Below are 16,421 nucleotides of genomic sequence, written 5' to 3'. Positions count from 1 at the left end.
ACATGGCGGACCAGATAAAGAATCTGCAAGAACGGATCGAACCCCACAATGAGATACCAAAATCCCATGAATCTCAGGATGAGAACTCAGGAATGTCACGTTCCAGAAAAAGAAATAATAAAAGACGGGAGAGATCCAAGACCCATAGAAACCTCAACAGAAGTGATTCCCAAGACGGTGAATCCAAAACCGCCTCCCGAGATGCCCGTACTTACCTAGAAAACAAGAAGCAGAGGGTATCCGAAAGCGTTCAATCATTGGTGGACAAAAGGAGGGAGGAAAGGAAGAAAGCGCAACTCACGGGATCTAGCCATCCCATCAGCCCTATCATAACGCCGCGGAATGAGAATTGCAGGGGTAATCTTCCTGAAGATCCCATGCCAATAAACTCCCCGCTGGCTCCTGAAGTACTGGACACCCCAACTGGCGAAAATAAAAATCCCAAATATGGTGGCCTTCGACGGAGCACTTAATGGCATACAAAAATCTGATGCTGTTGTACACTATCGACCCAGCATTGTGGTGCAAATTCTTCCCAACTACTCTCACAGGAGTAGCCTTGACACGGTACACTTCCCTTCCACTTGGAAGTATCCATACTTTTGCCTAATTAATGAGCAAATTCCGGGGTCACTTTGTAGCATCCATAAGGCAAGAAAAATCAAATTTCCACTTGCTCGGCATAACGCAATTAGAAGGGGAATCAATATCGTCGTATTTGAAGAAATTCCATGAGGCGGTGCTGAAAGTAACGAATTTAGAGGAATCAGTCGCCTTAAACGCCCTGATCAATGGAATGAAGGCTCAAAAGTTGATGTTCCTGTTGATCGAAAGTCAAGAGAAGACATATGCGGAAGCCATGAAACAGTGTCAAAGCTATGTCACGGCCTCTGAGATATGTCAGGCACATGACCCCAAAAAGCGAAGGTCAAAGAAGAAGGATCCAATATCCTCCCATCAATCCTCAACGAACAGAGAGTAATACTCATCAAGGAGGGATAGAAACTACATTCCACGTCGTCTAGAACCCCCATCAGATACGGGACCTCCATGATCCAGACATGTGTACGCCAGGACACGGAACATACTCGATGGAGGTAACGATCCGATGTTCAACTGGAACAGGAAAGACATATTCTTCGCCATCAAGGACGAGTTGCCAACTCCACTTCCTACTACCACCCCTTCTGATTGTTGCAACTACAATTTGTGGTGTCATTACCACAAAGAACATGGCCATACCTTGGCCCAATGTCGTGAACGCAAGCATATCCTATGGCACAAGAAGCGACACTGAAAAAAGACCTTGGAAACCGAACCGTAGATCTCCCAGAAGAGATGAGACTAGACGCGAAAGTTCCTACACTCAAGTAACTATCAACATGATTTTCGGCGGCTACTCCGAAGAATACTCTACTATTCGCGCTGCGAGAGACAGCGTCCATACTCTGCTCAACGGACCACCAAAAACCACTTCAAATGTGCCCATCATGAGATTCGATGCTACTACTTCTCAACCGCTACAATAACCACACACACTGATCCTTTAGTGGTTACCATCAAAATTAGGCAAATGAAGCTGAGGCGAGTATTGGTGGATACCGAAAGCACAACCGATCTTATAACAATGGAATGCCTCAGGCAAATGAAGTTCGAAGAAAACCACTTGCAGCCCCTCGATAAACCCTTGATCGGGTTCAGAGGAAATCAAGTCATACCCCTGAGAACAATCATACTCCCTGTACGGGTGGGGGAGAGAGACAGGAGCAGAACAATGCCCATACGATTTACGGTGGTGGACATGACATTCCCTTACAATGCCATTATGGGACTCCCACTCATCAACAAAATCAAAGCCGCAATCTTCCCTCATCAACTTTTATTGCAATTTGAACAAGATGACAGACAAGTGGGTATTCTTAAGGGAGACCAGGTAATAGCCTACCAATGCCTCATCAACACCTTGAAACGAGGAACTTCCGTCATCCCCTCCAAAAGAGGAAGGGAAGAAAAGTCTCCATCCGTCATGAGTGTGTACATGGACAACCCCAACCCACATGAAAGGCCTCACCCTGTTGAACGATATGAGGAGGTAGATGTGTTTGAGGGGAAATCGATCAAGTTAGGAAAAGACCTTCCAGAGACAGTAAAACAAAATATCTTGACTACCGTCGCTGAGTTCCGTGACATCTTCACTTTTTCTACGGAAGAGATGCCTGGCATACTGCCAAGCGTTATATGTCACAAACTTAATATAAAACCAGCCTACAAACCCGTAAAACAGAAGCTGCGACATCAAGGGAATGAGAGAATTGAGGCCGCCAAAGAAGAAGTGGAAAAATTGCCGAAAGTGGGATTCATCCGGGAATGCAAATACTCTGATTGGCTTTCCAACGTCATCTTCGTCAAAAAGTCAAATAGGAAATGGAGGATGTGCGTTGACTTCACGAACCTAAACAAGGCATGCTCGAAAGACGATTATCCTCTTCCCAAAATAGATCGCTTGGTGGATTCCACGGCATGCCACGCCCTTTTGAGCTTCATGAACACTAACGCGGGTTACCATCAAATCACTTTAGCCATAGAAGACCAGCCTCACACAGCATTCATTACAAATGCCGGGGTATACTGCTACAAGGTCATGCCCTTTGGGTTAAAAAATGCCGGAGCTACGTATTAGAGAATGGTCAACAAGGTCTTCCAGTCTTAGATAGGCCGAAACTTGGAGGTATATGTTAAAGGTGATCAAACACCGGGCCGGGCCGAGAGGCAAAAATCGGCCCATTGATGCGGGCCGGGCCGGACCGGGCCAAAAAGTTCTTGCGCAAACCCGTACTGTGCGGGCTTTTGCGGGCTTGCGGGCTTTTGCGGGCCTATGTTATATATTATTTTTTTTAATTATTTTTAAGATAACCATGATTATTTCACTATAACTTAAAGCCCTCATCCATAATGCTTTAAATTAAAAACTATCATTTTTTTATTTAATAATTTTTAATCAATCACCGTGATTTGTAAATAACCAAAAAAATAAAAATATAAAACTAAAATAAATAAAACCAAAAAAGACAAAGAAATTCACAAAACTACAAATACAATTGTTGCATATTATACATAATTTAAAACACAAATTAAAAATAATTGAAATAATCAAATACAATTGTTACATATTATACATAATATAAAACAAATTAAAATAAAAATCATGAACACACATTTTTTTCGGGCCGGGCCGGGCCGGCCCGCGGGCCAAACACCAAATCCCAAACCCGTCCCAAAAAAATCGGGCCACTTATTTTCTACCCAAACCCGCCCATCGGGCCATATTTTGACACCCAAACCCTCACTTTTTTGGGCCGGGTTGGACCGGGCCGGCGGGCCGGGCCGCCCATGATCACCTCTAGTATATGTGGACGATATGATCATAAAAAGCAAGCAGGCGTCTGAACATGCCGCGAACTTACGCGAAACATTCATAACTCTCCGAAAACACCAAATGCGACTTAATCCTGACAAGTGCGTGTATGGGTCCCCGGAGGGAAGTGCCTTAGCTTTCTTGTGGACGAGAGAGTATAGATACAAACCCCGATAAGATTCGTGCAATTCGAGATATGAAGTCTCCTACATCCGTGAAAGAAGTTCAAAAACTAACAGGATGTGTGGCCGCTTTAGGGAGATTTATGTCCAAATCAGCAGACAAATGTTCGCCCTTCTTTAAAACTCTCAAACAAAGCAAGTTTGAATGGACAAGTGAAGCCGAGAAATCCTTCAGCCAGTTAAAAGAACATCTGTCCTCTTTACCAAAACTAGTTTCACCTATCAACGGAGAAAAACTAGTTTTGTATGTCTCGATCTCAGAATACTCCCTGTCAGGAGTACTAGTCGCTGAAAGAGAAAAGAAACAACTCCCCGTATATTACATAAGCCATGCCTTCCGAGGCTCGGAGGGAAACTATCGCGAAATGGAGAAGGTTTTATTCGCAGCCGTGATGGCAAGCAGGAAACTGAAACCATACTTCCAATCACATCAGATCACAGTCAGAACCAGTCAACCCTTGAAGAAGATTCTGGAAGGAAAAAAAAAAACTCAAGCCGCGTCAATGACTGGGCCAACCAACTAGCAGACTTTGGTATTGAGTATGAGCCATGAACGACAATCAAAGCTCAAGCCCTGGCTGATTTCATTGCCGAAAGTACTATTCCTCATCACCCTGAAGCCAACCAAAACAAGCAGAGCAGGACTTCTAAGTGTATCTTCCGTCGGGTTCTGTATGGAAAGGTGATACAAATGTAGTATCAAGGGTCAAGGTCCTCACAAATGAGATGCAAGAACAAATCAGTACATTGGACTTGTCATCTACGCCAAATGCACGTGGAGCATAAGGGACTTCCATTGGCACCTCTCAACAATCAAGTACAAACCCAAGAACGTATAATGAGACCAAGGGAACCCATCACACAATGCAATCCAACACTATGGGCATGAAAGAACAGACAGAAACCGAAACCAGAGCAATAGAACTGTCTACCAAACAGCTGACCTTGGTGAACCGCCTGAATACAGACCGGAGACACTTGGACCGGGAGGAAGGCTGGAATGGCATCTCACCACATGGGCCAAGCCACCAAGGGCCAAGGATACTACTAATAGTTCACCAGGAAGCCTGTGGACTAAGCTAAAGGAAGGCCAGTCGGCAGCTGGTGCAAAATTCAGAATTTGCCTAAGTGTTGAGTCTTCTGTTTTGTATTTCTGTTTGTTAGTTAAGCCACGTGTATTAGTCATAAGCCCTTGTAACGGCTAGCTCTGAATCCAAAGTCTATATATTCATAGGCTCTCATTGTATTAAACACGTTGAACATTGTTTTTAATCATCAATAATACAGAGGTATTTTTTCAGAAAAGGATTTTCTGAATTTGAAGTTTGTTTGCAAACTTCTTCAAAGGTTGTGGAGCAGCCTTTGGCCGGAGGGAGGACAAATTACGAGTGATTTAGAATCTCAAGGGCACCCTACAATCAAGGCCTGGAAGTCCTTGTATTGTACTTATCGTTCGAGTATCCAGAAAGTGCAATCAAGGCACTCCGTTCACCCACATCAGAAAACCAAGAAAGGCCTTCTTGTTCTATTTGCGTGAGTGTGAGTGCTGTCTGATGAATGTTTGAGTGTTTTATTGATTAAAATAGTGAAGCCATTTTAATCCTTGCATTGCAAAGAACATTTTCCGCCCTTAAACACGCATCAAATTGGTATCAGAGCACAGCCACGGATTGGGCAAAGACATCACATATTGACGTTCGGAGGAGAGAGGTTTCATTGTTTCTGGGAATTTCAGAAGAGAAAAACATCAGGCGATTTTGAAGCATCGTGAAAATTTCAATCATCATTGATTCCACGATATATAGGGAGTGATTTATCCTATATAATTTCATTTGTCATTCAATTGTTTACATTGATTTACATTTTCAGACACAAAACATACGTTAATTCATTGAATTTGTTGTTCTTGCATTTTCGATTTTCGCATTCATTTCATCAAATTTGTTTGTCTGTGCATTGCTGGTTTATTAGCTGTCTCTGGTCGAGTGGATATGACCATGGAGGAAAGATTTGGGATATTAGAAGAGAATATGCGTATAGTCATGCAGACCTTAACTCAATTGCGAATAGACCATCAGCACGATAGAATACCAACCCCTAATCTGCGACCCTACGAGGATAGAATCGTCAAGATTGACATCCTTGAATTCGATGGACACTCCTATGACCCTGGAAAGTATTTAGAATGGGAAGACAGGATGGATAACTACTTTGAATTCAAAAACACACCCCCAGACCAACAGTACAAATTAGCCAAAGTGAAGTTGATTAAGGCGGCTGTGATTTGGTTAGAGGGAGTACAGAAACGTAGGCTTAGGGAAGAGAGGGGTAGGATTAACTCTTGGACAAAACTCAAGAAGCACATGAGGAGAAAGTATGTGCCAACCACCTACAAACAACAGCAATATGTTCAATTCAGCTCCTTGACCCAAGGAAACAAGTCTCTGCAGGAGTACATCCATGAATGGGATAGATTAAGTGTTCTCTGTGATATTAATGACCCTGAAGAGCTGAGAGTGGGGAGATTTATAGCAGGATTAAGGGAGAATATTAGGCAAAAATTGATGATCACAACCTAACCTCACAGTACACTCATCAGGATTACAAGCCATGGAGTTGGAAAAGATTGCTAGCAGATTCACCTATACACCAAGGCAGCCCAGTAGAGCCTACACCCATAGGAACCCAAACACCATAGTTACACCTAAGAAAGACACCCAGAACAGTGGGCAAAGGATTAACACAGCTAGAGGGGAACCACCAGCCAGACCCAAGGATGTAGTATGTTTCAAATGCAATGGAAGAGGGCATTATAAGAGGGACTGTCCAAATGCTAGAGCTTTCACTATGAGAGAGTGGAATGACATTAGACAAGACACCCGACCCAAGAAGATATTAGTATCAAGGAATGGCCAAGAAGAGGAAATTTACCCACCTAATTTGAGTGATGAGGATGGCACTTACTTAGAGGATGAGGAAGGAAATAGGCATAGGTTTGAGGGAGACACAGAAGAGGAAGAGGATGAGGATGTGGAAAGAGTGCTACCTGAAGAAGAACACCTTAGCCTAGTCATTAGAAGAAGCTTTCACACCACACCCTTAGAGAGAAAATCTGACCAAAGGGAGAACATTTTCCAAACTAAGTGTAAAGTGCAGGGGAGGCTATGTGACCTTATCATTGACAGTGGGAGTGAGTCCAACTGTGTGAGCAGGCAGCTAGTGGATGAGTTAGACCTTGACACCATGCCTCACCCTCACCCTTATAAAATGAAGTGGTTGGACAACAAGGCTAGTGGATCCGTAAGTAGGCAATGTTTAGTGAATTTGGCTTTATGGACATATACTGATGAAGTGCTGTGTGATGTGCTTGAGATGGAAGCTTGCCATTTATTATTAGGTAGACCTTGGCAATATGACAAGAAAACCACACACAATGGCTATACTAACACATACACCCTTAAGCATAATGGGAAGAAGAAGGAGCTTGTACCTCTGCCCCCACACAGAACTGTACCCCCTAAACCTCTGCCCCCACACAGAACTGTACCCCCTAAACCATCCAAAACACCCATACACTTGATGACCAGAAGAGAGTGTGAAAGGGAAATTGAAAGAAAGGAAGAGTTATACCTGTTGATCACCAAGGAAGTTCAGAATACCACACCTATGCCACCTGAGTTACAGGGCCTATTAGATCAGTTTAGTGATGTTTTTCCAAATGACCTACCACCTGGACTCCCACCTGTGAGAGGGGTTCAGCATCAGATTGACTTGATTCCAGGGGCTAGCCTACCTAACAGACTTGCCTACAGAACCAACCCCATGGAGACTAAGGAATTACAGAAACAGGTTGAGGAATTAATACACAAAGGCTATGTGAGGGAAAGCTTAAGTCCATGTGTTGTACCTATTTTGCTGGTCCCTAAGAAAGATGGTACATGGCGAATGTGCATTGATAGTCGAAGTATGAACAACATTACCATTAAATATAGGTTCCCTATACCTAGAATTGATGATCTTCTTGATGAGTTAGCTGGTTCAGAATGGTTTAGCAAGATAGATCTGCGTAGTGGATACCACCAAATCCGAATGAAAGAAGGAGATGAGTGGAAAACTGCGTTCAAACTAAGTATGGGCTTTATGAGTGGCTTGTGATGCCTTTTGGGTTGACAGGGGCTCCAAGTACCTTTATGAGACTCATGAATGCAGTCTTAAGACCATTCTTGGGAAAATTTGTGGTTGTATACCTTGATGATATCTTGATATATAGAAAAACCATGACAGAACATCTGAGACACCTTGAGACTTTGATTAATACATTGAGAACACAGAGGCTGTATGGCAAACTGGAAAAATGCAGCTTCCTCCTACCAGAAGTGAGTTTCTTAGGGTATATTATAGGAAAAACAGGGGTAAAAGTGGACCCAAACAAAGTGAAGGCCATACAGGAATGGCCTACACCTACTACCCTTACTCAAGTAAGATCCTTTCAGGGTTTAGCTTCTTTTTACAAAAGATTCATAAGGAATATCAGTTCAATCATGGCACCTGTTACAGAATGTACAAAACAGGGGAAGTTTGAATGGACCTCAGCAGCACAGCAAGCCTTTGAAAACCTTAAGGACATGATGTGCAAGGCCCCTATACTTAAATTACCTGATTTCACCAAACCATTTAAGTTGGAATGTGATGCTTGTGGGGTAGGAATTGGGGCTGTGCTTGTTCAGGAAGGGAGGCCTGTTGCTTTTTTCAGTGAAAAATTGAATAACAGTAGGCTGAATTATTCCACCTATGACAAGGAGTTTTATGCAATTATTAGGGCTCTTGAGCATTGGTCACACTATTTGAGGATCCAACCATTTTTTTTACATACAGACCATGAATCCTTAAAACACATTAATAACCAACATAAGCTAAACAGTAGGCATGCAAGATGGGTGGAATTCATGCAAACTTTTGATTTTTCAGCTAAATATAAGGCAGGTAAGACCAACATCATAGCTGATGCCTTAAGTAGAAAGTACAACATGCTTGGGATAGTAGGATCCAGGATTTTGGGTTTTGAATTCATAAAAGACCAATACTCTGTTTGCCCTGATTTTTCAGAAATTTACCAATCATGTAAAGACAAACCTCACGGTTTATTCAGCATTCACCAGGGCTTCCTTTTCAAAGGAAACAAGTTGTGCATACCTAGACTACCTTTAAGGACCATTTTAGTAAAAGAAGTGCATGAAGGTAGCATAGCAGGACACTTTGGAATACAAAAGACCCTTGACATGTTAGCAAAACACTTCTACTGGCCAAAGATGTTGGGAACGGTGGGTAAACACATTTTGAAATGTGAAATGTGTCTCAAGGCTAAAGTGACTTTCCACAGAGGAGAATATATACCCTTGCCTATTGCACACAAGCCTTTGGAGCACATTAGTATGGATTTTATGATGGCTTTGCCTAAAACAAAGAGAGGAAAAGATGCTATAATGGTAGTTGTAGATAGATTTTCAAAGATGTCTCATTTCATTGCATGCACTAAGATAGATGATGCACAGAACATTGCAAAGTTGTTTTTTACAAAAATCGTTAGGTTGCATGGCATACCTAAGACTATTGTTTCAGATAGGGATAGCAAATTCCTAAGCCATTTTTGGAAGACCTTGTGGAAATTATTAGGCACTAAACTATTGTTTAGTACATCCTATCATCCACAAACCGATGGACAAACGGAGGTCACTAATAGGACATTAGGCACCCTGCTTAGAACTTTAGTAAAGAACAACATCAGAGAATGGGATTTAAAGCTATGTCATGCTGAGTTTGCCTATAACAGAGCACCCAGCCATGCTACAAAATACTCTCCATTTGAATGTGTATATGGCACTAATCCTTTACTTCCTATAACTCTAATTGATCTGCTTGCTTGTGATAACAAGGTGATGGAAGCCAAAGATTTGATAAAGCAAATGGAGACAGTACATGACCAAGTTCATGCAAATCTGGAGGATACCAGCAGAAAGTACAAACAGCAACCAGACAAGCATGTTATGAGCAAACAACCTATCAAAGAAGGAGACCTTGTGTGGGTTTACCTCAGGAAGGAAAGGTTTCCCCAACTCAGAAGGAACAAACTAATGCCTAGAGCTATCGGTCCACATCCAGTGAAAAGGCAATATGGGAAGAATGCATTTGAAGTCCAGCTACCAGCAGAGTATAACATCTCCTCTACATTCAACATAGGAGACCTTACCTTACATGAGCCTGACAAAGAATTGAGGACAATTCTTTCCCAAGAGGGAGCAATTGATACAAATGTAGTATCAAGGGTCAAGGTCCTCACAAATGAGATGCAAGAACAAAACAGTACATTGGACTTGTCATCTACGCCAAATGCACGTGGAGCACAAGGGACTTCCATTGGCACCTCTCAACAATCAAGTACAAACCCAAGAACGTATAATGAGACCAAGGGAACCCAGCACACAACGCAATGCAACACTATGGGCATGAAAGAACAGACATAAACCAAAACCAGAGCAACAGAACTGTCTACCAAATAGTTGACCTTGGTAAACCACCTGAATACAGATCGGAGACACTTGGACCGGGAGAAAGGCTGGGATGGCATCTCACCACATGGGCCAAGCCACCAAGGGCCAAGGATACTACTAATAGTCCACCAGGAAGCCTGTGGACTAAGCTAAAGGAAGGCCAGTCGGCAGCTGGTGCAAAAATCAGAATATGCCTAAGTGTTGAGTCTTCTGTTTTGTATTTCTGTTTGTTAGTTAAGCCACGTGTATTAGTCATACGCCCTTGTAACGGCTAGCTCTGAATCCAAAGCCTATATATACATAGGCTCTCATTGTATTAAACACATTGAACATTGTTTTTAATCATCAATAATACTGAGGTATTTTTTCAGAAAAGGATTTTCTGAATTTGAAGTTTATTTGCAAACTTTTTCAAAGGTTGTGGAGCAGCCTTTGGCCGGAGGGAGGACAATTTACAGAGTGATTTAGAATCTCAAGGGCACCCTACAATCAAGGCCTGGAAGTCCTTGTATTGTACCTATCGTTTGAGTATCCAGAAGATGCAATCCAGGCACTCCGTTCACCCACATCAGAAAACCAAGAAAGGCCTTCTTGTTCTGTTTGCGTGAGTGTGAGTGCTGTCTGATGAATGTTTGAGTGTTTGAGTGTTTTATTGATTAAGATAGTGAAGCCATTTTAATCCTTGCATTGCAAAGAACATTTTCCGCCCTTAAACACGTATCAAAAGCGCGGTGAGATTCAAATTTGCGGCCTCTAACAATGAAGCAGAGTATGAAGCACTACTCTTGGGGCTTAAAATCTGCCATGAAGTAGGGGCTAAAACACTATCCACTTTCTCCAATTTCCAATTGATAGTCGGGCAGGTAAACGGGGAATTCGAAGCTAAAGATGATAGCATGAAAATGTATTTGCAGCAAGTGAGAGAATTTGTCAAGAAATTTGACAAATTCACATTGACTCACATCCCGAGATCCTAAAATGCACAAGTCGACTCTCTGGCAAAAATTGCCAGTTCAGCTGAAACATCCGCGGCTCGTGATATCATCTGGGATGTGCTTCCTAACCCCAATATTAACTTCATGGTCAATACCATCGATAGGTTAGAAACATGGATGGAACCCTACATCAGATATTTGAAAAATCAAACACTCCCCCTAGATGAAAGTCAAGCAAAACTACTCCAAAAGAAGGCCGACTGGTTCGAACTCCACGAAGGAACGCTCTACAAAAAATTATACACACATCCCCTTTTGAAGTGTGTTTCCCCTGAAGAAGGAAACTACATCCTTCGCGAAATACACAAAGTTGGATGCAGAATACACCAACGAGTACGATCTGTAATAGGCAAGGTCGTTAGAAGCGGATACTACTGACCCTCCCTCAGGAGTGATGCCAAAATATTGATCAAACATTGTCCCCAATGCCAGTACCACTCAAAGATAGGAAGAAAGCCATCTAACTACCTTTCAGCTATTTAAACCGTCTTGCCCTTCGACAAATGGGGTATATATCTCCTTGGCCCCTTCCCACCTGCTAAAGGACAACGAAAGTTTATTATCGTGGTCATAGATTACTTCACCAAGTATGTGGAAGCCGAGGCCCTTAGCTCCATCACAGATAAACAAGTCTGTCAATTCATGTGGTGAAATATCATTACAAGATATGGCATCCCTCGTGTAATCATTACAAACAATAGAAGACAATTCGTCAGTAAGAACACAATAGAGTATTGCGACAGGTTCAACATTCAAATCCGATTCAGTTCAGTATCTCGACCTCAAACTAATGGCCAATTCGAGTCGGCAAACAAAGAAATTCTGAACGACATCAAAAAAAAATAGAAGGGGCAAAGGGAACTTGGGATGAAGAACTACCCGGCATTTTGTGGGCAAGTCGAACAACAATCAAAGAAGCAACAGGACATACCCCCTTTTCCCTGGTATACGAGTCTGAAACCGTACTTCCAGTGGAAATCGGTATACCCTCCACAAGAGTCACCTATTTCTCACATAATGAGAACGAATAAGAAAAAAGAAAAAATTTGGATTTGTTACCAGAAACAAGAGGAAATACACTCTTAAAGTCGATAGCCCAAAAACAAAAAATGATTCGCAACTTCAACCGTCATGTCAAAACCAGATGTATTCAAGTTGGCGACTTCGTCCTCCGCAGAATTGAAGCTACGGGCAAGATAGCAGAGAAAGGAAAGCTAGGAGCCAACTGGGATGGCCCATTCAAAGTTATCTGCGCCATCAAACAAGGGACATTCGAATTAGAAGACATGAGAGGGAAGAGGTTACTCCTCCCATGGAATAGCGATCACTTGAAAAAAAAACTTCGTTTAACAAGATCTGTAAGGGGCTACAAGAGAAATAAGACAAGATAAAGAGGATACAAATCAAGCTAGAGAAGTTAGAAGATGGCTTTCAGTCTCCAACAATCACCAGCATCAACAATCATTAGCTTCAATTAATCATTATTAATCATCGGTCTCAATTTCAACTTAAAGCATTGTTAGCCGAATTAGACAATAGCTCTCATTTATCAGTTACAATCGTTTGTCCGTTACAATTTCAATATAGCAGAAAGTTCAACATTTTCAGTCATTATCCAGCTTCAAGTTTCAACGTTTCCAATTATTTGGTGTTATATCCACTTTCTCATAATTATCAAGTCTTTAGATGTAGAGTTGTCGGACGTACTCGACATCCGTTTACACAACCTTAAGTTATCAAATATCAGACATTCACTAAATCTTTATTGCAAATCTTGTTAAAATCAGTGTTTTTTATAAACTCGGCATAAATCAGCGGCATCTGTAAGTCGGACCCCCTGAGGGGGGGTCCCATGATCAAATAAATTTAAGTAATTTTGTTGAAATCAGTGTTTTCTACATTGTCGGAAAGAATCAGTGGTCTGTAAGTCGGGCACCTAAAGAAGGATTCATAATGATATTCAAAGCATTCCGAATATATCCTTTGCAGAACGTTACAAGACTATCCGACATAAATATTTAAATAATCAAGCAATCATCGTTCAAATTACAATTCTGAATGTTCAAACCCCCAAAAAATACTCAGCCATACAACGACCATTACAACAAGTTCAAATTACAATTTTGAATGTTCAAACATTGTTCAGAAATGCGCCAACATCTTCCTGTGGTTCGCGATGCAGCAGCTTGGGAGACCTGACCCCTCCCTCGTCGAGACTTGAAGTGAAGCTTACGAAATCTTCAATATTAAACGGCTCCATTTCGATTTCAGATATCTCCTTGGACAAGCTCTAGAGGTTTTTTCCTTCATCGATTATTAAATTACAGAGGTCCAAGCACAAACTTTCTAGCGTAGATAGCGCCAGGCTCTCAGGGATATCTTGGGCCGAAGGAGGAGATAGGGTGAATTTGTCTAAGTCAAGGCACAATGCCTCCTTTTCAGCTTCCCCATCAACATTCTCTAACCAAGCCTTCTCCTCCTCCGCGTTCCAACTCAGATCAACCATTACCGATGACTCTCGTTCCAAAGCGGAAGCCAGGTTGCTCAAAGCTTCGTCTCCCTTTTGTTCAGCCATTTGGTGGAGAGAATCGAAATTGACACCTAACTCCGCGGCAGCCAGACGATATTTTTCATCGTTGATCATGGAGCTGGCGCCCATCATCTCTGCTGTTAAATCCCCCAAGAAACTTGACGCTTCAGGCTCATCCGAAGTCAACCAATCCCTGGCTATCCTGGCCTGTCTCTCAGAGCAAAGCTTGTACACTTTAGCCACAGATAATAAGATCTTGAATTTATCCAGATCGTCCGACACCTGCTTTATAAGAGACTGATTTTGATAAATCAGCCTGGCGTGAATATCCATCAGGCGCCACGTCTTATGACCAAGGGTGGCAGACATCTTAGAGGCTGCATCCAAGCTCCCAATGATCTCCTCGAGCCGCTTCTTGGCCCTCTCTCGCCATTGTTTAGTTCTAACTAAGCGCTCCTTCAATTCAGCGCACTTAGAAAGTTTTTCCTTTAAGCCCGACAGTTCACCAAGATCTTCTCAAAGCTCCTGAGCTCCTCGTTCTGCTCATCGCAGCGGGAGGTTAAGGCCGCCAAGGTCTCCCTATCCACAGCGCTTTAGCGGCTTAAGTTTAGCTCGAAAGACAACCTTAGAAAATTCTGCAAAATAACGGAAGATTTAACACCATGCACTACTGATTCAAGGCAAAAAGACAGATTGGTGATATTACCTCAGCCGTGGAAGCCTAGAACTGGCGCACTTTATCGCTGGGAGGCAGAAACTCCAGGTGATCGACGTCCATTTTGCTTATTAAGTGCGAGGTCGCCCTTTTAAATCGGGTTATCATGCTCTTATGTCCCAAATCAGTGAAAAGGGTGTCGTGTCGGAAAGGCAAGACTTCCCGGCGACGATACACTTCTCCGACGTGTGACTCAGGGGCCGCAACTGGCTCTCCCACCTTCTCCTTACCCTTACCGGAGACATTCCTCGCTTTTCTCTGAGGGGTAGACACCTCCCCCTCCACTGACCTGATTTTTATAGGTACAACGGTCCTGATAGTGTCCTCGGAAGCTCTCTTCATGGCACTCTCGACGTTGGAAGAAGAAAACTCTCTCTTCCTCTTCTTCTCTTTCTTCTCTTCCTTTTCCTTTTTCTCCTTCGCTTCCTTCTTTTTAGGAGGAATCACCCTCTTAGATTCATCGGGGATATGAACCCTCTTCCTCTCCTCGAGAAGCCTTAGAGCCTCTCCCTCGCTAGGCACCTCATCCAGCCCCTTTTTTGTCGTCACCGAATCCTACGAAAGAAAAAGTTAGAAATAATTCCCTATGGTTCACTAAAAAAATCAACGTATACCTTGGGAGGAAGAGGCAAGGGCTTCTCCGCGGCCCTCTGGCTGGCCCCATGAGCAAATCTCATGACACTGAACTTCTTCATCATGTCCGAGTTTTTAGTTCTCAGATTCTCCTTAGCAACCCCTGAAAAATCACAAGTCAAAAACGAGTAAACGTATGATAAAAAAGGCAACAACTGGCAGCCCTTACTTCGATCTATGGCTAAACTGATTCCGAATGCCGAGAGGAGATTTTCATTCTCCAGCTCAGAACGAGCGGGTATCCAATTGTACTGAACGTTCATGGGTTTCCTTCCCAATTGCACGTCCATTTTCGCATATTCTATTATCACCGCGTCAGTGAATGAGCACTGCGGGACTCCGTTGTTGAAACCCGAAAGGTTGGGTTTAATATCAAAAGAGGTTTTAATATTCCACCCTCTAGAACTGTACAAATAGGCAAACTTAGTCCTATATCCCTTCTGATTGTCAGGGAGGTCATGGACTATCTTCAGCCCACGACGATGAGTAAAGGTCACCCACCCACAACCGTACGATTAAGAATTAAACAGGCGTTCCCTAAAAATGTATTTAAAGGCAGTGAGCATTGGAGGCACTACCAAAACTTTACTAAGTACCAAAAACACCACCAAACAACCCCACGCGTTAGGGTATAATTCCGGCCCAGAAATGTTTAAAAGATCTAAAACTTCCCTAAAAAAGGGATGAAGGGGAAATCTAAGCCCCAACTCAAAGGAAGGAAGATATATACAGCTATATAGTGCGGTGGGGGAAACCTAACGGTGTCATAATTCCCCGGAGTGATTATGTTGTAATCATCTTTCAACCCCCACTTTAGCGAGATAGCATTCCGTTGTTTATCCAAGTCCCTCTTGGTTTGTAAATCAATGAAATAATTAAGAGGCCCACCGCTCGGAATATAAAATGGAGGAGGCACCGGCGCCGCACTTTCTCTTCCAGACGACTCGGTTGATTCTTCAATCTTTTCAATATCTACATGAGGAACAACCGAGACAAGTGAATGCCGCGGTACAAGAAAATCACCCATGTTGGGGCTCATTAGTTTTAATTCTAATTGCCTATACTATCGAAGACACGAACCAATTGCATTCATTCCGCGTCATAGAAAAATATGGGGTTCGTCAAGATGAAAGAAATTGTTATAAGTATTTGATCATTCAGTGAAAATTGAAGAAATCAAAGTATAAATCCAAGCCGCATCTTCAACTTCTTATGTTATTAGTTATTCGGACTCCAAGGCGTATGTGAGTCAACCAATTCATGTCCGCGGCATATAATACGAAAATATAGAGTAAAATAAAGAAATAAATTCATATCCTTTTGTCCGTGAAGTAGACAAGTCGGAACCCCTTATGGCGAACAAATTCCAAAAATATTCTAAGTTATGGAAAGTCCATGGCACT

General features: G+C 42.5%; 1 protein-coding gene across 1 annotated transcript; it reads left to right on the top strand.

Annotated features, from left to right (window-relative positions):
- Window positions 1–1,573: 1,573 nt before the first annotated feature.
- LOC130824981 (uncharacterized) lies at window positions 1,574–2,680 on the top strand. Its single transcript, XM_057690006.1, has one exon. The coding sequence runs from the start codon at window positions 1,574–1,576 to the stop codon at window positions 2,678–2,680; it is 1,107 nt and encodes a 368-aa protein (XP_057545989.1).
- The last annotated feature ends 13,741 nt before the right edge of the window (window positions 2,681–16,421 follow it).

Source organism: Amaranthus tricolor, chromosome 10 (genome assembly GCF_026212465.1).
Source record: "Amaranthus tricolor cultivar Red isolate AtriRed21 chromosome 10, ASM2621246v1, whole genome shotgun sequence".
In the NCBI taxonomy this organism is placed as follows: Eukaryota; Viridiplantae; Streptophyta; class Magnoliopsida; order Caryophyllales; family Amaranthaceae; genus Amaranthus; species Amaranthus tricolor.
The sequence above is the reverse complement of the archived record's forward strand: the minus strand, read 5'-3'. Positions and strand labels throughout refer to the sequence as shown.

What these genes read in the sequence shown, in the direction of transcription:
- LOC130824981 (XM_057690006.1), top strand. Translation starts at nt 1,574, where the DNA reads ATGAAGCTGAGGCGAGTATTGGTGGATACCGAAAGCACAACCGATCTT.